Source organism: Canis aureus, chromosome 13 (assembly GCF_053574225.1).
Source record: "Canis aureus isolate CA01 chromosome 13, VMU_Caureus_v.1.0, whole genome shotgun sequence".
NCBI classification, from domain to species: domain Eukaryota; kingdom Metazoa; phylum Chordata; class Mammalia; order Carnivora; family Canidae; genus Canis; species Canis aureus.
The window spans coordinates 31862618-31886948 of record NC_135623.1 but is presented as its reverse complement, the minus strand read 5'-3'; the positions used below and the strand labels follow the sequence as shown (position 1 = coordinate 31886948).

The 24331-nt window shown below is 39.3% G+C and overlaps 1 protein-coding gene across 5 annotated transcripts in view; it reads right to left on the bottom strand.

The window, feature by feature from the left end:
• Nucleotides 1-24331, bottom strand: part of LOC144282257 (uncharacterized) — a 147404-nt gene that overhangs the window by 111479 nt on the left and 11594 nt on the right. Inside the window, exons 3-4 of one of the 5 annotated variants that reach the window (XM_077845673.1) lie at nt 22586-22708; nt 8018-8273 (exon numbers count right to left, since the gene is read on the bottom strand). The exons of 2 other annotated variants lie outside the window; for them this stretch is intronic. In XM_077845673.1, coding sequence (XP_077701799.1) covers nt 8268-8273; nt 22586-22708 — 129 coding nt within the window. In that variant the 3' untranslated portion in view covers nt 8018-8267. Of the gene's footprint in view, nt 1-65; nt 98-8017; nt 8274-22585; nt 22709-24331 lie in introns of those variants that run through there. 2 more of the 5 variants (XR_013350618.1, XR_013350616.1) reach the window with 2 other exon arrangements.

Genomic DNA, 24331 nt, shown 5'->3' with positions numbered 1-24331 from the left:
AAAAATAAATTTAAAAAGTCAGTATGCAGGGAAGGAATTAAACATACTGAAGACTTACCACTTACCTACAAATCAGAGCATTACAGTGAACTTTCATCTGGGATACAAAAGGGAGAAGAAAATAACTTCTGTTAAACATTTTTAGAACTATTAAACAATTTTCTAAAAAAAATAAAACCTGGATTTTCTAAAAAAGCAAAAAAAAAAAAAAACTCCCTAAGATTACAAACTCTTATTAAGTATAAACTTGAAATACTGTTATTTTTGACTGTATCTGGATTTACCTTTACAATCAAATTACTTCCAGAACAGCTCTTAGGCTTTGAACTATAGGCCTTGTACAAACGAGATAAGAGGATCTGCCTAGAGTTCTGTACCTTGATAAATACGAGATCAAAGATATTACCTCTTGTAAAAGGTCTCCTGTGTCAGCAAGTTATGATAGTACTTGAAGAAAGGTACTTTTAGAAAGACCAGGAGTCAAAGAAACTATTTTTTAGAGAAAGAATATTAATTTCATGACCCTTTTTTAAAATAAGATTAATGCTGCCAAGCCTCTAAGGCAATTGATATGTATCTTAATAATTTCTTTTTAAAACAATCTACTCTGCCTTTATTATCAATATATAATTAAAAACCATGAACTATCTATCTTCTCAGCTTATGATTCAGATATCAACCATTGGTTTTGTTTTTTCTAAAAAAAAAAAAAAAAAAAAACAGTAAGAAGATGGGGCACCTTCATGGCTTAATGGATCGAGTGTCTGACTCTTGGTTTAAGTTCAGTTTGGAATGGAGGGGGAGCATGAGATCGAGCCCCAAGATGGGCTCTATGCTCTGCAGGGAGTCTATTTGAGATTCTCTACCCTTCCCCCTGCCCCTCCCCCAGTGCACACTTGCCCAAGCACTCTTCTATAAAACAAATATTTTTAAGAACCCAGCAAGAATGAATGGGTCGGGGAGGAATGAAGGAGAAAGAGAAAAAATGAGGGAGAGAAGATGAGAATAAAAGCGTCACAAGTTACTCTGAATCTCAAATTGGCCCCAAATCATCTGTGGCAATACCAAGTCATCAAAACATTGACATAACTCTCCTTGGGAGCAAGATTAAAGTTCCAGAAACCAGCATGGCATGAATCATCTTGGATTGGGGAAAAGCAGTCTACTTAAATAGAAAGAATTATAAGGAATTTATGCCATCTTTAATCACAGAAGATTGAACAAGAATATATCAAAGTGTAATATTCATTTACAGCATTTGAATCCTTAGTTCCAGTATATCTTTGTAGGGCAAATTTTGAACAAGAAATTTGAAACAATTCTTTTAATTTTACTATGGCCCCTGAACAATTGGACTTCTCATCAGAATTATTTCTTCTAGAACCTAAATTCTTAATGTACATTTTTTTAAAAAGTAAAGAAAAATAAATTATATCAAAATTAGCTACTAGAACATTATTGGGAATGCTAATTTTTCATTAATATCTTTAAGACTACTATTAGAAAATTTCAGAAATGAAAATGCTTTAAGACCACGTGCGCCATGTGCTAGTTAATTCAGTTTCTCAAAAGAAGTTCCCTGAATTCCCCTTACTTGACAGATTTGAAAGTTCTTAGTCTCTGAATCTTACCAAATAGCTGATTTTCCATCAACGATCACACCACCTCTCCCATTAAGAGAGTAGAACTTGGGATCCCTGGGTGGCGCAGCGGTTTAGCGCCTGCCTTTGGCCCAGGGCGCAATCCTGGAGACCCGGGATCGAATCCCACGTTGGGCTCCCGGTGCATGGAGCCTGCTTCTCCCTCTGCCTATGTCTCTGCCTCTCTCTCTCTCTCTCTCTCTCCCCCTCTCTCTCTCTCTCTCCTGTGTGTGTGACTATCATAAATAAATAAAAAAAGAAGAGAGTAGAATTTGTATTATCCGTTGCTGTTCTATTCTATGATTTGTTGTAACATCCAAATACATTCAGAATTTTTTCCATGTTTTATAATTTTTTTCAAGTTATGCATAATGCTTGGTTTTGTTTGGAATTATTTTACAAATCTCCACACTAACATTTTAAGTAATATCAAATTCTGCAAGTCTCCATAATGCTGTTCCCATAGTCCAAATAAAAACAACATAACAAATTTGAGAGCTGGCACTTTGGTTAAATGTTTCATTGCCAATTATGAAGTTCTAACTAAACTTTTCTTTTTTTAAGCCAAGATTTCATCATAATTAAAGATGTTATAGAAATCTGACTCAGTGAGCTTAGAAGTAATTTAGGAAAGCAAAATAAAAAAAAAACCATAAATGAGCAATTTGCATGTTTTTCTCCTCTATTTCATTGCCATGCTGGTGGGAAAATAGACAGTTTATGGATAATGGTGGTCTCATCATTTCTAGTAAATCAACTGACTGACCAAAGTCTCCAGAAAGTTTCATGGTTCATGAAGTTTTAAATTACAAATTCTCACATCATCCGTTTTCCAATTCATAGCAATTGGAACAAAAATCTAGTTTTAAACAATTAGCTCAAAAGTACTGGCCCTCTTTTGTTTGATTCCATTAGTATCGTCCTTGAATGTGAATCCTAAGGCTCTAAGCCAATACTCTGGCCGCTTCTCAAAGGGATTTTAAATATTTGCACTTTTGGACTTACTATTCAATGAAATATATTTTGATAGTATTAGCTTTACATTGATCACAAATGCTTCAAAATTTTTGTGGGTTTGACTTTTTTTTTTTTTTTTTTTTTTTTGAGAGAGGGAGAGAGAGAATTAAGTGAATTATATATAGGACAAAGACATTAAATGTATCAGATAACCAATTGGCTATTAAACAAGCTGAAGCATATGAATACAAGGGCATACCCTAATTTGCTGCATGTTGGTTTATAATCTATGATTTGAAAAGATATAGATAATTACCACGTAGGTATCAAGAATATATGTAGACTATTGTGTTCTCAGCCTATGAGAGGTCTCAAAACTGTTTGAGTCTAATAACTAATCTCTACTCTCTGAAATAACTGTTTTCTCTTTCTCTTTTCTATTTTCTCTCTTTTGTCTTGTTTTTGTTTGTTTCTCCTTTAGTGGTGATGTCTCCTCTACCATCTCTCATTACTGAGATTCCCTGTCTTTGGTATTGAACCCTCTACCTGCATGTTGTACCTGTTCCCAGGAGCTTTGAGTATAATACTCTCAAATACTGACAACTCCAAAACTCTGTCTCCTACGCAGACTTCTACTTGGATTCAGGCACTCATATCTAGTTTCCTATTTAGTATATTAACTTAATCTTTCACAGGAATCTCAAATTAAATAAGTCCCAAACAGAACTCACCTCCTAGCCTTCTACAAGTTGTTTTTCCCAGTCTTTTCTCAGTATGTAGAATACCATCATATATCCAAATTGCTGAAAGCAATACCACATAGGTTTCACTACTAGAAAACTGGGAGTAATCCAAAATTCCTTCCTCTTCCTCACCATCCGCCTTCAATTTTTCAGCATATCCCATGATTTCTGCCTCAAAAATATATCTGGAATATGTCTACTCCTTTTCATCTCATCTTCCACCATCTTTGTCAAAACCCTTTCCAGGTTACTGTGATAGCCCACAATTTTTCTTGCTTTTCCTGTGGTCTTCCTTCATCCTATTGCCACACAGCATGACCACATGAGGTCAGGCCTCTTTGTCAAATCCTTTAACGTTTCCCCATTGAACAAATATCCCAGTGTTGGTCTACAATTCCTTGTAAAGTCAGACTCTTGATTATATCTCCAAATGTCTATATTCTCTCAATTACTATTAACATCATTTCATATCCTACATAATGCCAGTCTTTGTCCCAATTTAAGGACATAATACACGTTTTTCATGCTACCTGAAATGCTGTTGTTCCCTAGACTGTGAACATGGTTGCCTTTGCCATATCCTTCAAAGCTCAGTCACTTCATCAATAAGACTGACTCTACTACCATTCTCTGGTCATATAAGCTTAAGCATTAAGAGTAGAGGCTCTACCCAAGCTCATATCCCCGCTTTGCCTCTTTCTACCAAAGAACACTGGACAACTCATTTCTTTGGTGCCTATTTCCTCATTTTTTAAGCACAAAAACCAATAGTACCTCATAGAATATTGAGAATTTTAATTAATGAGCAAACACATAGAACTAGTTCTGGCCTTGATCTACCCTTGCTCAATATTAATAATTTTCCTTACAGTGCTTCATAATTTGCATTTACTCATGTACCAGTTTGCTTGATTCTGTTCATATTTGCAGTCATTGTCCCCTAGAGGACTAAGAACTTTGTTAAACAGGATAGATTTATATGTGTTTTCTTTTTATATCATTGTAAACTCAGGAACAAATACAATGTCCAGCACATAGATGTTCAATAAACTATTAAATCAAGAAATTATTTTTGAATGGATTAAAAACTCTTACTTAAAGATACATCCAGTTATTGTTTTTCCTTAAGCTATAGGAAAAAACGTAATTAATTGCTTTAATCATATGTTTTCATCATTCACTGCTAATAATGTAAAGAATTATACTTTGCTATATAACTAGGCTCTTGTTTTTAATCCTCAATTCACTCTTACTAAACAAACACTTTAGCTATGAGTTGCCAGATGGATCATTTTCTCTTTATTCTCTACTCTTTTCTTCAAAAAATCTTATCTTTTAACATGAGGCTTTGCATTTTCCATAGCATCACAGGCTTTCCTTGTAGGCTTTCATATGACATCTGAACTTCTGGAGACACCAACATTATAGCTTAAAAGCCTACAAAACTTATCAGGCAAAAATTCTGTTACTGCTGTCACTGTTGAAATTGCAACACTGTCTCTTGACCTCTACATATTTGAGTTCTGCAAAAACAATGTTTTAGGCATTAGATCACAGGGTTTTCTTATTCTTTGTTTTCTTCTGTATTTACTTTGAAGCTTGTCTTTGACCAGCTCCTATCCTTAGACAGGTCTGAAGATTCCCAGTCTTCAAAACACTGAACTCTTAGCTTTATGTCCATCGCGTGACCTATCTTCCTCCAGGCTGTATGAAAACATTGGCTACACTCCCTCTTTGCCATGCCCTGAAAAACTTACTTTAAGCCTCTTGGTGATTCATCAGGTCTGCTCAGACTGTAACATTATATTGCTCCATTCTCTCCTTACTTCTCATTTGATAAAGTAATATATTAGGAGTTGTGTGGAATGTTAAAAAAAAAAAGTGAACCTAGATATAACTTATTTCCTCCTCTATAGCCTCTCCTTGCCCCATCCAACTTACCAAGTCATAAATCTCACCCTTGCAAGGGTAAAATTATCTTCAAGTTAAATAAAATTTAGACATATTTACACTTATTTTTAGTACTTCCATTATGTTACTTGTTCTGGCACAATTAGAAATCCATATATACAGGGAGGTCATTGTAAACACAAAACACAAATATTTCTATTGTAAATAGAAAAATAAAAATATGCTCATCTGTAGTCATTATGAAAGAAATACCTATTGAACACTGGAATTTTATTTTGCTCATATTTGGTTAGAAAATATTAAGTTTTAATAAGTCTAGAATGGACATAAGTAGACATTAGTAGCTGAAGCATTTATACCTCTAATAATTTACCTAGCAAACAGCAAATAAAGTACACAAATTGACAAAGATACATTCACAAAGAAATAGTAAGCATGTTCCATCTCCCAGCTCCCAGTTCCTAGTTCACATTATTCCAGTAGAGCTGATACCCACGCTCCAAAAGTAGCATATGACCCAAAGTTGAACACTCAGGACATCACCTCCCATGACCCCAACAATTGGTCAAGAGAAAGAGTTTTTTGAACCAACCAGACTCAATGAGAATTGTTCCTATACTTTTGACTGAGGAAACAGAAGGCAAGATCACTTTTTTCTGCTAGTTTCCGGGGACAAGGCTGTAAGTTTGGAGCTGCTGGCAACCATTCTGACATCTTTGACAGGAAAGCCAGCCTAATGAGAGAATCAGCCAGAAGAGAGGCAAGCCCAAAGATGGGTAGAAAACAGTTCAGATAACATTAATTCAGGGCATGGAATCTATCATACTGGAAATCAGTTGTATTCCTAATTTTTTTGAACTGTGATGGCAAATTTCCTTTGCTGCTTAAGCTGATTTTAATTGGGTCTTATGACATTTTAAAACCAAAAGAAGCCCAACTAATAGAAAGATGGTATTTTAGCACACAAATGAAAAAAAGTCATCTCTGTAGAGAACTTTAATCATAGTAAATTATGATACATACTTGAAAGGAATACTAAACATCGATTAAGGAGAATAAAACATAGCTATTGTTATTTCTATAGACAGACATCAAGGATATAAGAAAGTTCTAGAAAAAAAATGTAGCTACTTAAGAATCTAAAAGTATATGTATATGTACATATACATATATGTATAAGCTTGTATATGTATAGAAAATTGCTGGAGTAGTGAGTAGTGGTTACCTTCATGATTTTTCATTTAATTTCATATTTTTTTACACTCACCCGTTCTATTTGAATATTGTGCCAAGAACGTGTAGTTATATTTATAATAATTATTGCACAAAAAAGAAAGACATATAAGCAGCAAAATATAAAAGTACTATATTTTCTTTCTAGCTTTATTCAAGGTCAAGTCAGTCTTCTACTACAGAAGAGGGAAAAAGATCTAATATCACATACTATTTATTTCTTTGCTTAGAAATTAATGGCGTATATATCATACAGTTTTGACTATAATGCACCATCAAACAGAAAGAGAGGAAATGGGTCTATGCATCAAGCCAAAACATATTTTTCTTAATGTAGTCAATATAATTGCTGTGGTGTGGTGGACAGACTTTATAGAGGTCCCCATGATTCCATCCTTGGTGTTCATTCCCTTGAGTATGACTTGTTTCTAACCAATAGAATATGGCAGATGTAATGAGATGTCATTCCCATGATTATGTCATATGGATAAAGTGGTCAAATATCACTTCCATAACATCAGAGAAGACTCAGTCTTGGTGGTCCACTTGCTCTAGAGTCTCAGATACTCCCTCCTGTCCTTGGTTTTGAAAAAGCAAGCTAACACAAATCCTACAATCAGAAGGAAATGAATTTTACCAACAACCTGAAGGAGCTTGGAATCTGATTATTTCTCAGTAGAATCTTCAGATGAGAACTATTTAAGCCATGCCCGGCCTTCAACACATAGAAACTGAGATAATGAGTGTGTGTTGTTTAGTGCCACACATTTGTGGTAATTTGTTACAAAGTGTTGAAAGCTAATACTGATAAAACAAGACCTGAATTCTAACATCCATGCAAAATTTTGCGACTCTTGTCTATATTTTAAAATTAAAAATAATATTCATTACAGGCACATTTGAAGCCTATCAGGATAAGAAAACTAAATATTTTTACGTTCTAGTATATTAAAATGGGATATAAATAGCAAAAAGAGAGAGAGAGAGAGAGAGGACACCAAAGACAAATTGTGTTTTTCTGTCAGGACTATGAAACCCAAACATGCTATGCTAATTCTTGGCATAAAATGAAATTCAACATGGACTATTTTCCATGTAACTTACAGCCCAAAACACAAAGTCTTGGTGTTTTCCACCACAAAAAAAGGTACATAACATATAGTGTAAAAAAAAAAAAAAAAAAAAAAGTTATGGCGGGGAACAAAGCAAATGTGTATCATACCAAAGGTAGATGTGAGAATAGTTTGGTCTAGATATAAAGCATTTAATATAATTCCAATCCTTGGTTTCTAAATAACACAAATTTAGTCAGATATTCTATCCTAAGATGCATAGGTGAAACTCTCAGTAATTGCAAAGGGAATTGTGTTTGCTTACCTAACGTCTAAATTTTCTTCCTTAAATGCAACAACAACAAAATATATATATAGATACATTCCAAATGTGTTTCCTCTAATGTTTACTGAACTTAAACGCTGATTTTAAAATGTAAAATGAAATCCTTTCCAATTGTGAATGGATTTTAATCAAGTCAACCCACACACAGAGTCCCACATAAAGACATATTTTTATATGAAATATTTTTCTCTAGTAGAGTTCATATAAATATAGCCTCTCAGACTTTTTAGTAACTGTGGCAAAAAATGTTGATTGGGAATTTATTTTTCTTGCAGCTTGTATATGTTTTCTTTTTCTTGGATTGTCTGCCCTGGTAGTTGAGGGATTTGAACAATTCTTTCCACAATGGTAACAGAGTCAGAGGTCAAAAGTTTCCAAGCTTGGACTAAACCTAAACAGCAAGAAAAATATCAATATGTATGCAAAAATATACAGAAAGGTTATTGATCTTATAAAAGCAAAACATACCAGAAAATTGCCTTAAGAAAATAAACCTCATGTTTGTCTAACAAAACCTATCAAGAAATATATAATAATCACATCAACTGCCTTAAAGAATCTTAAAACAAAAGCCATATCCATAGGATGAATAGAACTAAGCCAAGAAAAACTTTAAAGCCATGTTCTAAATGATAATAATGGAGGAACAGACAGTGACTAGTAGAATTTAGGAAATGAAAACCAATCAAGTAGAAAAAAATGACAACTAAAAATTTTTTTAAATCAAATCAATGTTGTGCATAAAAGCTGCCAGAATGAAATGGAGAGTTGAAGTAATTATCTGGATAACTAAAGCTCAAAAATGTAAATCTTTCTGCCCCATTATTTATGTATTTCAGGGAAAAACTGACTTGGAATTTTTACTTTATGTGACCGTGTAGCTCTATTTCATGAATTAGCATTCCTCTACACAAAGACTGAGCAAAAACTTTACTCAAGGGTTGAGAATAATTAAAGAAAACTACAACATAGATACACAAATATCTTAAACTGCATACTTCACATAACTTCATAGTGCTGTGGAAACATTATAAAGAATTGGGGCTTTATTCTAAGGCTAAGGGAAGCCATCCATTATATTTGCATTTGGAAAAATGTGTTCTTGCTTCAATATGGACAATTTTTGCCAGAACAAACGTGGAAGGGCCGTAGTACAGACGTCAAAGTAAAAGAAAGTGATTGAGCTACCTGTTTCACTCTACTGTACTTTGTTCACTAAGCATCTCTGCTTCCTCTGCCCTTTGTTCATTTTTTAAGTTCATGTCATTCCATCTATGAAGGAATTTGTGAAATTCCAGCCTGTTCGATGAAGTCCAACATTCCTGCTTGTGTGTACATTAAACCTAGCATAGGTTTCTACCATTGTACATAGACCATTTAAATATATTTAATTGTGTACATACATTTGTCCGTCTACTAGGTAGTATATTCCTAATTAGATTTGTTTTCTGACTCCAGGATCTAACACAATGTTTAAACCTGTGTTGATTAAGCAAGTTCTGACTGACATGAAACAGTTATTTTTATAACTCTTTTCTGTTCCCTCTCTAAAGACCACTTGGAAAAAGACATTTTGAAAATACCCATTTTGGCAAATTTTAGTTAGTTACTGTGCTGTTGAAATAGCTAAAGTTCCAAAAGGAAGAAGTCTAGCCTGTATTGTTCTGGCTGCACCCCCTTAGCCTAGAACAATTCTAGCAATTAGAGGCACTCGATAAACATTTGAAAAATAAAAGAATGATTCATTTTCAACTCAAATACCAGCTTTCTTTCCTTTTGAAAATGTCACCCACCACTAATATATGCAGAAAACATAATTCATGTCTACTTTAGGGTCTTCTTTTGTTTACAGCCCCTGGATCCAGTAACAGTACTTTTACTTCTGAGCCCCTGGATCCTGTAACAGTACTTTTACTTCTGAGGGTTTAGGGCAGAGAAGGATACATTTGTCCTGCCACAAATATTACACATAATCTTGAAAAAGGAAAAATAAAATGGTAGACTTGATACTGTGGTTGCTTTGATCTAAAGGACAGGCAGACAAAAGTATGAAGCCTTTCAAAGGGGAATTGTATGCGAATATACCCTCAGTTATTTGACTTTGTTCACCTCTCTTCACCCATTATCTTCAAGCCCACTGGGCACAAATATCTACTACCCTCTAAGTAAACCATATATTTTATACTGTTTGATGTCTGTCCCCTTATCTCACCAGCCCTTGTGTAGGTCATAATAAGTAGTTCATTTTCCAAAGTCCATTATATGGTCTACAGGCACAAGAAGGGGTAGAAGAATGGGCTTTGGTAATCTGAAACCTGTCTCCTTCCTGCTACCTTGTCTCCCTCTATCTCTTTCATACATACACCACACATCTCATAAAGAAAATCATTTCTCGGGGGATCCCTGGGTGGCGCAGCGGTTTGGCGCCTGCCTTTGGCCCAGGGGCAATCCTGGAGACCCGGGATTGAATCCCACATCAGGCTCCCGGTGCATGGAGCCTGCTTCTCCCTCTGCCTGTGTCTCTGCCTCTCTCTCTCTCTCTCTCTGTGACTATCATGAAAAATAAATAAATAAATAAGAAAGAAAGAAAGAAAGAAAGAAAGAAAGAAAGAAAGAAAGAAAGAAAGAAAGAAAGAAAGAAAATCATTTCTCTTTCTCAATCTCTGTCTCTCTCTCTTAGATTTTATTTGAGAGAGAGCTAGGATGTGCACATAAGCAGGAGGCACAGAGAACCAGGGAGAAGCAGACTCCCCACTGAGCAGGGAGCCTGATATGGGGCTCAATCCCAGGACCCTAGATCATGACCTGACCCAAAGGCAGACACTTAACTGACTGAGCCACCCAGGTGCCCTGAGAAGCATTTTTCCCCCAGATTCCAGAGGTTAAACAGTCAAGGTCTACATTAAAGAGGAAAGGAAAGCACACCTGAATACCAATGGCAACAAGGGCAATATCGCTAGTGTGTTATACAGAAGGAAGTCCGACGCCACCGCTACCCTCCTGGGTTTGTTACAGCAGCCCTAACCACCACAGACTGGGTGGTTTAAAACAACAGGATTTATTCTCTCAAATTTCTAGAAGCTAAACATCTGAAATCAAGGTATGAGCAAGGTGATGCTCTTTCTGGAGGTTCTAGGGGAAGGATCCTTCCTAGATTCTGGTAGTGGTTGGCAATCTTTGATATTCCTTGATTTGTAGGTTCACCACTCCAATCTCTGTTGTCACATAGTGTTCCTTCCTCTGTGTGCATTTGTCTTTGTGTCTTTTTCCCTCTTTTATAAGGACACCTGTCGCATTGGATAAAGGGCCCACCCTACTCTATCTAGAAGGATCACATCTTAACTATATCTACAACAACTATGTTCAAATAAAAGTGCATTCTGAAATTCTGGGGAAGAAATGAGTTGGATGGAGTGAGGGTAACACCATTCATCCCAGTGCATCACTTTGTATAAACTTTCTTGTAAGCTACTCTGTGGCTGTGGTGCCTGTCTATAAGAACAAATTAAATCATCACCGGAATCTTCTGTAACAACACTTAGCAGAAGCTTTAAGATAATAGTATTGATTTTTTTTTTCAAATTCAAAATGAAGCTAGTATCTTTTTACCCTGAAAGTCTGATGTTATATGCAGCTGATAACATATGTGGAAATTTCATATTTTTTTTGCATATGGAGGCTACTGCAAAACTGTTTTATTATAGAACCTTTCTCCTCCTCCTCTCTTAGTAGCTTCCATGTAATTTTTTAAAAATAGTCATCCCGGGGAGGAGGGGCAAGATGGGGGAAGAGCAGGGTCCCCAAATCACCTGTCTCCACCAAATTACCTAGAAAACCTTCAAATTACCCTGAAAATCTATGAATTCGGCCTGAGAATTAAAGAGAGACCAGCTGGAATGCTCCAGTGAGAAGAGTTCGCGCTTCTATCCAGGTAGGAAGACCGGGAAAAAGAAATAAAGAAACAAAAGGCCTCCGAGGGGGAGGGGCCCCGCGAGGAGCCGGGCTGAGGCCGGGGCGAGTGTCCCCAGGACAGGAGAGCCCCGTCCCGGAGGAGCAGGAGCTGCACCGACCTTCCCGGGGGGAAAGGGGCTCGCAGGGAGGTGGAGCAGGACCCAGGAGGGCGGGGATGCCCTCGGGCTCCCGGGGACACTAACAGGACCTGCGCCCCGGGAGAGTGCGCCGAGCTCCCTAAGGGCTGCAGCGCCCGGCGGGACCCGGAGCAGCTCGGGGGGCTCGGGGGCGGCTCCGCGGAGGGGGCTGCGGGGCGGGAGCAGCTCGGGGGGCTCGGGGGCGGCTCCGCGGAGGGGGCTGCGGGGCGGGAGCAGCTCGGGGGGCTCGGGGGCGGCTCCGCGGAGGGGGCTGCGGGGCGGGAGCAGCTCGGGGGGCTCGGGGGCGGCTCCGCGGAGGGGGCTGCGGGGGGGAGCAGCTCGGGGGGGCTCGGGGGCGGCTCCGCGGAGGGGGCTGCGGGGGGGAGCAGCTCGGGGGGGCTCGGGGGCGGCTCCGCGGAGTGGGCTGCGGGGCGGGAGCAGCTCGGGGGGGCTCGGGGGCGGCTGCGCGGAGGGGGCTGCGGGGCGGGAGCAGCTCGGGGGGGGGGGCTCGGGGGCGGCTCCGCGGAGGGGGCTGCGGGGCGGGAGCAGCTCGGCGGGCTCGGGGGCGGCTCCGCGGAGGGGGCTGCAGGGGGGAGCAGCTCGGGGGGGCTCGGGGGCGGCTCCGCGGAGGGGGCTGCGGGGCGGGAGCAGCTCGGGGGGCTCGGGGGCGGCTCCGCGGAGGGGGCTGCGGGGGGGAGCAGCTCGGGGGGGCTCGGGGGCAGCTCCGCGGAGAGGGCTGCGGGGGGGAGCAGCTCGGGGGGGCTCGGGGGCGGCTCCGCGGAGGGGGCTGCGGGGCGGGAGCAGCTCGGGGCGGCTCGGGGGGGTGCTCCAGGGAGGGGGCTGCGGGGCGGGAGCAGCTCGGGGGGCTCGGGGGCGGCTCCGCGGAGGGGGCTGCGGGCGGGAGCAGCTCATGGGGGTTCGGGGGCGGCTCCGCGGAGGGGGCTGCGGCCCGGGAGCGCGAATCCACCAGCGCAGGCTCCGGAGCACAGGGCGCCGGGACACAGCCCAGGATCCGGCCTCCCCCGGGACAGGCAGAGCCGGGAGGGCACAGGACAGCGAGGACGCTCCTGCCCCAGCTGAGCAGATCAGCGGCCTCGCCCCGGAGCCTCCAGGCCCTGCAGATGGAGAGCTCTGGAGTTACTGCAGGAGCTGACTCCAGGGCTCCAGAGCTGGCCCCGCCACTGCGGTTGTTCCTCCAGGGGCCTCACAGGGTAAACAACCCCCACTGAGCCCTGCACCAGGCAGGGGCACAGCAGCTCCCCCAAGTGCTAACACCTGAAAATCAGCACAGCAGGCCCCTCCCCCAGGAGACCAGCTAGACTGACAACTTCCAGGGGAAGCCAAGGGACTTAAAGTACACAGAATCAGGAGATACTCCCCCGTGGTTCTTTTTCTTTCTTTCTTTTTTTTTTTTTGCTTTTTGATTTGTTTCCTTCCGCCACCCCGCTTTTTTCTCCTTTCTTTCTTTTTCTTTCTTTTTCTTTTTTTTTTTCGTTTTTTTTCTTCCTTTTTTTTTCTCTCTTTTCTTTCCTTCTTTCTCTCCTCTCTTTTTCTCCTTTTCCCAATACAACTTGCTTTTGGCCACTCTGCACTGAGCAAAATGACTAGAAGGAAAACCTCACCTCAAAAGAAAGAATCAGAAACAGTCCTCTCTCCCACACAGTTACAAAATCGGGATTATAATTCAATGTCAGAAAGCCAATTCAGAAGCACTATTATACAGCTACTGGTGGCTCTAGAAAAAAGCATAAAAGACTCAAGAGACTTCATAACTGCAGAATTTAGAGCTAATCAGGCAGAAATTAAAAATCAATTGAATGAGATGCAATCCAAACTAGAAGTCCTAACGACGAGGGTTAACGAGGTGGAAGAACGAGTGAGTGACATAGAAGACAAGTTGATAGCAAAGAGGGAAACTGAGGAAAAAAGAGACAATTAAAAAACCATGAAGATAGATTAAGGGAAATAAACGACAGCCTGAGGAAGAAAAACCTATGCTTAATTGGTGTTCCCGAGGGTGCCGAAAGGGACAGAGGGCCAGAATATGTATTTGAACAAATTCTAGCTGAAAACTTTCCTAATCTGGGAAGGGAACCAGGCATTCAGATCCAGGAAATAGAGAGATCCCCCCCTAAAATCAATAAAAACCGTTCAACACCTCGACATTTAATAGTGAAGCTTGCAAATTCCAAAGATAAAGAGAAGATCCTTAAAGCAGCAAGAGACAAGAAATCCCTGACTTTTATGGGGAGGAGTATTAGGGTAACAGCAGACCTCTCCACAGAGACCTGGCAGGCCAGAAAGGGCTGGCAGGATATATTCAGGGTCCTAAATGAGAAGAACATGCAACCAAGAATACTTTATCCAGCAAGGCTCTCATTCAAAATGGAAGGAGAGATAAAGAGCTTCCAAGACAGGTAGCAACTAAAAGAATATGTGACCTCCAAACCAGCTCTGCAAGAAATTTTAAGGAGGACTCTTAAAATCCCCCTTTAAGGAGAAGTTCAGTGGAACATTCCACAAAAACAAGGACTGAATAGTTATCATGATGACACTAAATTAATATCTCTCAATAGTAACTATGAATGTGAACGGGCTTAATGACCCCATCAAAAGGCGCAGGGTTTCAGACTGGATAAAAAAGCAGGACCCATCTATTTGCTGTCTACAAGAGACTCATTTTAGACAGAAGGACACCTACAGCCTAAAAATAAAAGGTTGGAGAACCATTTACCATTCGAATGGACCTCAAAAAAAAGCAGGGGTAGCCATCCTTATATCAGATAAACTAAAATTTACCCCAAAGACTGTAGTGAGAGATGAAGAGGGACACTATATCATACTTAAAGGATCTATTCAACAAGAGGACTTAACAATCCTCAATATATATGCCCCGAATGTGGGAGCTGCCAAATATATAAATCAATTATTAACCAAAGTGAAGAAATACTTAGATAATAATACACTTATACTTGGTGACTTCAATCTAGCTCTTTCTATACTCGATAGGTCTTCTAAGTACAACATCTCCAAAGAAACGAGAGCTTTAAATGATACACTGGACCAGATGGATTTCACAGATATCTACAGAACTTTACATCCAAACTCAACTGAATACACATTCTTCTCAAGTGCACATGGAACTTTCTCCAGAATAGACCACATATTGGGTCACAAATCGGGTCTGAACCGATACCAAAAGTTTGGGATCGTCCCCTGCATATTCTCAGATCATAATGCCTTGAAATTAGAACTAAATCACAACAAGAAGTTTGGAAGGAGCTCAAACATGTGGAGGTTAAGGACCATCCTGCTAAATATGAAAGGGTCAACCAGGAAATTAAGGAAGAATTAAAAAGATTCATGGAAACTAATGAGAATGAAGATACAACCATCCAAAATCTTTGGGATGCAGCAAAAGCAGTCCTAAGGGGGAAATACATCGCAATACAAGCATCCATTCAAAAACTGGAAAGAACTCAAATACAAAAGCTAACCTTACACATAAAGGAGCTAGAGAAAAAACAGCAAATAGATCCTACACCCAAGAGAAGAAGGGAGTTAATAAAGATTTGAGCAGAACTCAACGAAATCGAGACCAGAAGAAGTGTGGAACAGATCAACAGAACCAGGAGTTGGTTCTTTGAAAGAATTAATAAGATAGATAAACCATTAGCCAGCCTTATTAAAAAGAAGAGAGAGAAGACTCAAATTAATAAAATCATGAATGAGAAAGGAGAGATCACTACCAACACCAAGGAAATACAAGCGATTTTAAAAACATATTATGAACAGCTATACGCCAATAAATTAGGCAATCTAGAAGAAATGGACGCATTCCTGGAAAGCCACAAACTACCAAAACTGGAACAGGAAGAAATACAAAACCTGAACAGGCCAATAACCAGGGAGGAAATTGAAGCAGTCATCAAAAACCTCCCAAGACACAAGAGTCCAGGGCCACATGGCTTCCCAGGGGAATTTTATCAAACGTTTAAAGAAGAAACCATACCTATTCTCCTGAAGCTGTTTGGAAAGATAGAAAGAGATGGAGTACTTCCAAATTCGTTCTATGAGGCCAGCATCACCTTAATTCCAAAACCAGACAAAGACCCCACCAAAAAGGAGAATTACAGACCAATATCCCTGATGAAAATGGATGCAAAAATTCTCAACAAGATACTGGCCAATAGGATCCAACAATACATTAAGAAAATTATTCACCGTGACCAAGTAGGATTTATCCCTGGGATACAAGGCTGGTTCAACACCCGTAAAACAATCAATGTGATTCATCATATCAGCAAGAGAAAAACCAAGAACCATATGATCCTCTCATTAGATGCAGAGAAAGCATTTGACAAAATACAGCATCCATTTCTGATCAAAACTCTTCAGAGTGTAGGGATAGAGGAAACATTCCTCGACATCTTAAAAGCCATCTACGAAAAGCCCACAGCAAATCTCATTCTCAATGGGGAAGCACTAGGAGCCTTTCCCCTAAGATCAGGAACAAGACAGGGATGTCCACTCTCACCACTGCTGTTCAACATAGTACTGGAAGTCCTAGCCTCAGCAATCAGACAAGAAAAAGACATTAAAGGCATTCAAATTGGCAAAGAAGAAGTCAAACTCTCCCGCTTCGCCGATGACATGATACTCTACATAGAAAACCCAAAAGTCTCCACCCCAAGATTGCTAGAACTCATACAGCAACTCGGTAGCGTGGCAGGATACAAAATCAATGCCCAGAAATCAGTGGCATTTCTATACACTAACAATGAGACTGAAGAAAGAGAAATTAAGGAGTCAATCCCATTTACAATTGCACCCAAAAGCATAAGATACCTAGGAATAAACCTCACCAAAGATGTAAAGGATCTATACCCTCAAAACTATAGAACACTTCTGAAAGAAATTGAGGAAGACACAAAGAGATGGAAAAATATTCCATGCTCATGGATTGGCAGAATTAATATTGTGAAAATGTCAATGTTACCCAGGGCAATATACATGTTTAATGCAATCCCTATCAAAATACCATGGACTTTCTTCAGAGACTTAGAACAAATTATTTTAAGATTTGTGTGGAATCAGAAAAGACCCCGAATAGCCAGGGGAATTTTAAAAAAGAAAACCATAGCTGGGGGCATCACAATGCCAGATTTCAGGTTGTACTACAAAGCTGTGGTCATCAAGACAGTGTGGTACTGGCACAAAAACAGACACATAGATCAGTGGAACAGAATAGAGAATCCAGAAGTGGACCCTGAACTTTATGGTCAACTAATATTCGATAAAGGAGGAAAGACTATCCACTGGAAGAAAGACAGTCTCTTCAATAAATGGTGCTGGGAAAATTGGACATCCACATGCAGAAGAATGACACTAGACCACTCTCTTTCACCATACACAAAGATAAACTCAAAATGGATGAAAGATCTAAATGGGAGACAAGATTCCATCAAAATCCTAGAGAAGAACACAGGCAACACCCTTTTTGAACTCGGCCATAGTAACTTCTTGCAAGATACATCCACGAAGGCAAAAGAAACAAAAGCAAAAATGAACTATTGGGACTTCATCAAGATAAGAAGCTTTTGCACAGCAAAGGATACAGTCAACAAAACTCAAAGACAACCTACAGAATGGGAGAAGATATTTGCAAATGACCTATCAGATAAAGGGCTAGTTTCCAAGATCTATAAAGAACTTATTAAACTCAACACCAAAGAAACAAACAATCCAATCATGAAATGGGCAAAAGACATGAACAGAAATCTCACAGAGGAAGACATAGACATGGCCAACATGCATATGAGAAAATGCTCTGCATCACTTGCCATCAGGGAAATACAAATCAAAACCACAATGAGATACCACCTCACACCAGTGAGAATGGGACAAATTAACAAGGCAGGAAACAACAAATGTTGGAGAGGATGCGGAGAAAAGGGAACCCTCTTACACTGTTGGTGGGAATGTGAACTGGTGCAGCCACTCTGAAAACTGTGTGGAGGTTCCTCAAAGAGTTAAAAATAGACCTGCCCTACGACCCAGCAATTGCACTGTTGGGGATTTACCCCAAAGATACAAATGCAATGAAACGCCGGGACACCTGCACCCTGATGTTTATAGCAGCAATGGCCACGATAGCCAAACTGTGGAAGGAGCCTCGGTGTCCATCGAAAGATGAATGGATAAAGAAGATGTGGTTTATGTATACAATGGAATATTCCTCAGCTCTTAGAAATGACAAATACCCACCATTTGCTTCAACGTGGATGGAACTGGAGGGTATTATGCTGAGTGAAGTGAGTCAGTCGGAGAAGGACAAACATTATATGTTCTCATTCATTTGGGGAATATAAGTAATAGTGAAAGGGAATATAAGGGAAGGGAGAAGAAATGTGTGGGAAATATCAGAAAGGGAGACAGAACATAAAGACTCCTAACTCAAAAAAAAAAAAAAAAAAAAAGACTCCTAACTCTGGGAAATGAACTGGGGGTGGTAGAAGGGGAGGAGGGCGGGGGGGTGGGAGTGAATGGGTGATGGCACTGGGGGTTATTCTGTATGTTAGTAAGTTGAACACCAATAAAAAATAAATTTAAAAAAAATAAAATAAATAAAAATAGTCATCCCTAAGTGTCTAACAACTGCACTAAAGGAAGTTTAGATAAAGGCGTGATTTTCCTTTGAAATACTAATCAAAACATGAATGATCAAATCTACAATAGCCCTGGCTTCCTGCCCCACAAGCAGTCTGGAGAAAATAGTTTCTCAATACACTCTACCTGTGCTAAAAAAAAAAAAAAAAAAAATGTGAGTTTTGTAAATTTACCTACCATTTTTTCTTTTCCTTTCTTCCTCAACTTGTTTTCAAGCTTCAAGAGAAGTTCAGGTGCCTAGTATGTAAGTTTTAAATCTATACATAATGTTTATGGCTATTGATGAGTTCTATCAGTTTATCCTCATTTATCTTCCCTCATCTGTCTCCCTGATCAAATAAATTATTAGTCTTAAACTCTGATTGCTTTTTTTAAAGAAGTGAAAACCCTCACAATTTTTTAGGAGGATATAGAGTTTACTAGAGATAAATTTAGACCCCTCATCTGTTTTGTTTCCATTACTCTTGCTGATGATGCCCTGGGTCATGATGACCACGGTGACTAGGGAACAATGCCTTTGTTTCCACACGGAGGAGGGCAAATCCCAACCCCCAACCATAAAATTAGTTTGTGGCCTACTCTCTTGTAAATACATACAGAGTTTATTTTTCTTGACCTTTCTCATATTTAAAGCTATAACTTGTCTATACACAACCTGCCTTGGGAGCTCTTTCTGCATCTGTATACCTATTTAAATTGCATTTTGTTAAGCAGGAACTCCAGAACACATGGAGATTGGGGTGGGGGTGGGGTTCTGGTGTTGCCCTTTTCCCAGACTAGTGTAAACTAACCTGGGTCCAGTAGCACCTGAGGAAGACTCTACTATTTATTCTTATCTTGGCAGGAAAATGTCTGTTCATCTTTGTTTTCCACAACTAAGCTACATTCCCTACTCATGACTCAACAAGCCTTCCCTGTCCCCACCTGAATTTCACAGTAATTCACATACTTAGAAAATAGCCTTGGACGAGGAACTTTGCCTAAATCTAAATGAAGTCTGGATAACATATATTCCCCAACTCTAGTTATTTTAGCTACCCACTCAAAGACCTACAATAGGCAAGCATGTTTTTCCTTTACAAAAACCAGGTTTGCTTCCCAACAGAAGGTCATATTTGTGTTTTCAGCATGACTTTATACTGAATAAAATACATCTAGTCCTAAAGATTTATTTACACTTAAAATGTCAACAGGGACTTGAAATTATGCTTATATATATTAGGGGCACCTGGGTGGCTCAGTGTTGAGTGTCTGCCTTTGGCTTAGGTTGTGATTCCAAGATCCAGGATTGAGTCCCACATCAGGTTCCTTGTGGGGACCTTGCTTCTCCCTCTGCCTGTGCCTCTGCTTCTCTCCACGTGTCTCTCATGAATAAATAAATAAAATCTTTAATATATATCATTACTTAACATGTTATTCACCAAAGCCTACAAAAATATTCCAAGAAAATTAAGATTACCTCACAATTTCCTCAGTAAAAACCAAGGCATGAGAAAACTAAATAAAATGCTCATGACATCATAGATTACTTGAAGACAGAATTCAAAGAGAACTATCACAACTGAGACTAAATTCCCCCAGGACTAACTGGAGCAATTCAAGCATATACTGCAGATTAACCCAAAGTATCCAAGATGGAAGAGTGGAAGGAGAAGAGCAAAGTAGCAAGGTGTGTTGGTCACCAATGTATGCATGTTACCTCTATTGTTCTGCAAGTTTGTGATTCTATTAAATTATCCCTATTGTCTCTACAGCCCCCTACTTCTTTCACAAGAGTACAGCACTAAAACAAAATAAAAAAGGGGGGAAAGGGTAACTATCGTATGCAATTTTGTTATATATCTCATATAATAAATGCTTAACTCTTTCTAGGAAACTAGATTCTATGCCATGTGTGTATTTTGGGGGAGCAGTGGGGAGGGGCAAAGGGAGAGAGAGAGAATCTTAAGCAGGCTCCATGCCCAGTACAGACCACGGAGCAGGGCTCAATCTCATGACCCTGAGATCATGACCTGAACTAAAATCAAGAGACAGACACTTAACGAACTGAGCCACCCAGGTACCCCTATGTGTTTTCTTATACAGTAACTTTGAATATTGTATTTCTGACCTTCATTCCATTTAAAAATAAATGCAATGTCTCAAATATAAAGAACATGTTTCCAAGAAAGTTAAAATTGTTTCATGAATCATAGGGTTCCTAAGGCAAAACCTGGCAGACAGTGGAACAAATTTTTTCTATCATTAAATCTTTTTTGTGTGATTTTTTAATTCTATGTACCCCCACAAAAAAGGGCAGGTGTAGGATTTTTTTTTACTTAGCATGAATAATAGAATTCTTCTTTCCAAACCACCATGACAACTAATTGAACTAGTCAATTACTCTGCCCAATTACAACTCAAAAATTCACATTTGCATTTGCCATTTACCATTTCTTTCAACTCTCTTCGCTGTTTGAAATTTGATTTCATTTTGATTTCATCACTGCCCTTTCACATGGTGATTTTTTTTAAACACTCAATACAAAGTGACAATAAAGACTGCCTCTAATAACAGCCTAAAATAATAGTGAAAGGGAATATAAGGGAAGGGAGAAGAAATGTGTGGGAAATATCAGAAAGGGAGACAGAACGTAAAGACTGCTAACTCTGGGAAACGAACTAGGGGTGGTAGAAAGGGAGGAGGGCGGGGGGTGGGAGTGAATGGGTGACGGGCACTGGGGGTTATTCTGTATGTTAGTAAATTGAACACCAATAAAAAATAAAAAAAAATTTAAAAACTTCAAATTCAGTTTATTTTCCTGTTTTACAAGGCTCATACAAGATTAACATTATTCTTCTTACTGTACCAGTTACCAGTTTTCCTTCTGTGCAATTAATCTTTTTAAGTATACAATATGTGAATATAATTTTTGTAAAAATTGAAGTGTTACAAAAAAAGCTAAAGTCACCTTCATGTCATTACTGATTCCACCCCTCAGGTATAATCATTATTTTTAAGTACTATATTGTATGTATTTCTGTACATTTACATCTATATATCTGCCCAAAGAAAAATATGTAGTATTATTATGTAAGGTTTTAAAAATTATAATGTCTTAGAAATTGGTCACATTACCTCTTTCTTTTCAACCCTTATATCGTAATCCATGGGATGAATGCATATATCAAAGTTAATCCATTCACTTATCACTGGACACTGATTCATTTCAAATGCTTGTTTATCAAAATGCTATAGTGAATATCCTTGCATCTGCTTTTCTAAGCACATGACACTTAATATTCCTTCCCTTCGTTTCTTTACCTGATTAAACTTCTATCTAAATGTCATACAAGGTATCTCAAATATTACTCATCTCTGACACTCTAATTGTATTTTTTTCTACTTTCCTCAGAATATGATTGACCTTTTATTTTGACACTTAATATTGCCCAGGGTTTTTTTTTTTTTCTGTTTTTTTCTTAAACAGCTATTTGCATATTCCTTAGGATATTTCAGCTATTTTTCTTAATTTTTCACTCATTAACCAAATGTTAATGAACATGTTCTATGCCACAAGGTACCATTTTAGGTACTAGGAATGCAGCAGGAAACAAAATACTAGAGAGGACCATCTCATATATCTTGAGCCTCTTTCAGTACTGAGTATAATATTGTAAGTGATGTAAATGCTCAACAATTCTTTTGAGAAGGCTGACTTATGCTCATGATAGGATATAGATAATAAATGAGCTCAAATATCTATATACATACTATAACAGTTAGTTTTATTTGTCAATTTGCTTGGGCTATGGTACCCAGATATTATTCTGGATGTTTGGGTACAAGTATTTTTAGGCGAGATTAAAATTTAAACTGGTGGACTTTGAATAAAGGATATTGTGCTCCATAATGTGGTGGGCCTCGCCCAATCAGTCGAAGACCTGAGTAGAACAAGAAACTAACCTTCTCCAAGCCTGAGAAGATTCTTCCAGCAGAGGACCCTTGAACTTGAACTGCAACAGGGGCTCTTCCCTGGCTCAGTGTGATGACCCTTGGACTTGAATGGCAGATTCTGGATACGTCAGTCTATAATTCCATGAAACAATTCCTTAAAAGCCACACACGTGTGTATGCACTCCATTGATTCCATCTCCCTGGGGAACCCTGACTAATACACACAAGGGAAATAATAAAATAGTTCTTTCACTGGGGTCATGGATAGGCTTTGTAGTAATCTCTATTACTGCTACCTCTCCCTTTGGAAAGGCTTTCAACATCAGGCGTGGCTGTGTACCTAATGTGATCCTTTCCCACAGCAGAATTCTGCTTACCCGCTCAATTAACAACATAAAGCTGGCCTGAGACACCTGGGTGGCTCAGTGGTTGAGCGTCTGCCTTCAGCTCAGAGAGAAATCCCAGTTTTCCAGGATCGAGTCCCACATCGGGCTCCCTGCATGGAGCCTTCTTCTCCTCTGCCTGTGTCTCTACCTCTCTCTGTGTGTGTCTCTCATGAATAAATAAATAAAATATTTTTAGGGATCCCTGGGTGGTGCAGTGGTTTAGCGCCTGCCTTTGGCCCAGGGCGCGATCCTGGAGACCCGGGATCGAATCCCACGTCAGGCTCCTGGTGCATGGAGCCTGCTTCTCCCTCTGCCTATGTCTCTGCCTCTCTCTCTCTGTGTGTGACTATCATAAATAAAAAAAAAAAAAAAAAAAAAAAAAAAAAAAAACTGTTTAAAATATTTTTAAAAAATAAAAAATAAATAAAGCTTGCTTATGTGACTTGCTTTGGTCAACAACAGGTGAGTGAATATGACCTATGCCATTTGCAAACATATACTGTTTTCCCTCTGCCACATGTATGAATAGCAAACACATCACAGAAAGAGTTCCTTCATACTGAACCTCAGAGTGAAGAGCTACAAGAACTAGAGCTGTGACTAATTCATAAGCACTGAACATAAATGTGAATACAAGATAAGCCTTGCTTATTTTATTGATTTTGCAACTTCCATTTCTATGGTAAACTAGCCTTCATGGACTGCTATTGTCTTAATGGGTTATTGAACTAACGCCTTCCTCCATCCCCAAATATTTTATTAAAAAAAAAAAGAATGAATGAAATCTTGCCATTTGCAATGAAAGAATGAAATCTTGCCTTATGCTAAGTGAAATTTGTCAGGGAGAGGAAGACAAATACAGTATGGCTTCACTCACATGTGGAATTTAAGAAACAAAACAAATGAGCAAAGGGGAAAAAAGAGGTGGGGGGAAAAAGAGGTGGGGGGGGGAAGAGGTGGGGGGGGAAGAGGTGGGGGGGGAAGGCAACCAAGAAATAGACTATTAACTATTGAGAACTAATGGTTGTGAGAAGGGAGGTGGGGGGGTAGTGAAATAGGTGATGGGATTAAGGAGGACACTTGTGAGGAGCATCAGGTGTTGTATGGAAATGCTGAATCACTATATTGAACACCTTGACACTAATGTTAAACTGTATGGTAACTGAAATTTAAATAAGAGCTTTACAAAGACTGTGTGTATAAATGGATGGATAAATAGAAAAACATTCTTCCTTCACCCACTTTGGAGAGAGGTTCCACACATTACTCATTAAATTCTCAAAGTGGTCTTTACATTTAAAAAAAAAAAAAACTAATAAGTACTGCAAAATATGGGCTGGACAGAAAATGTTCACAGTAATTTGTGAAT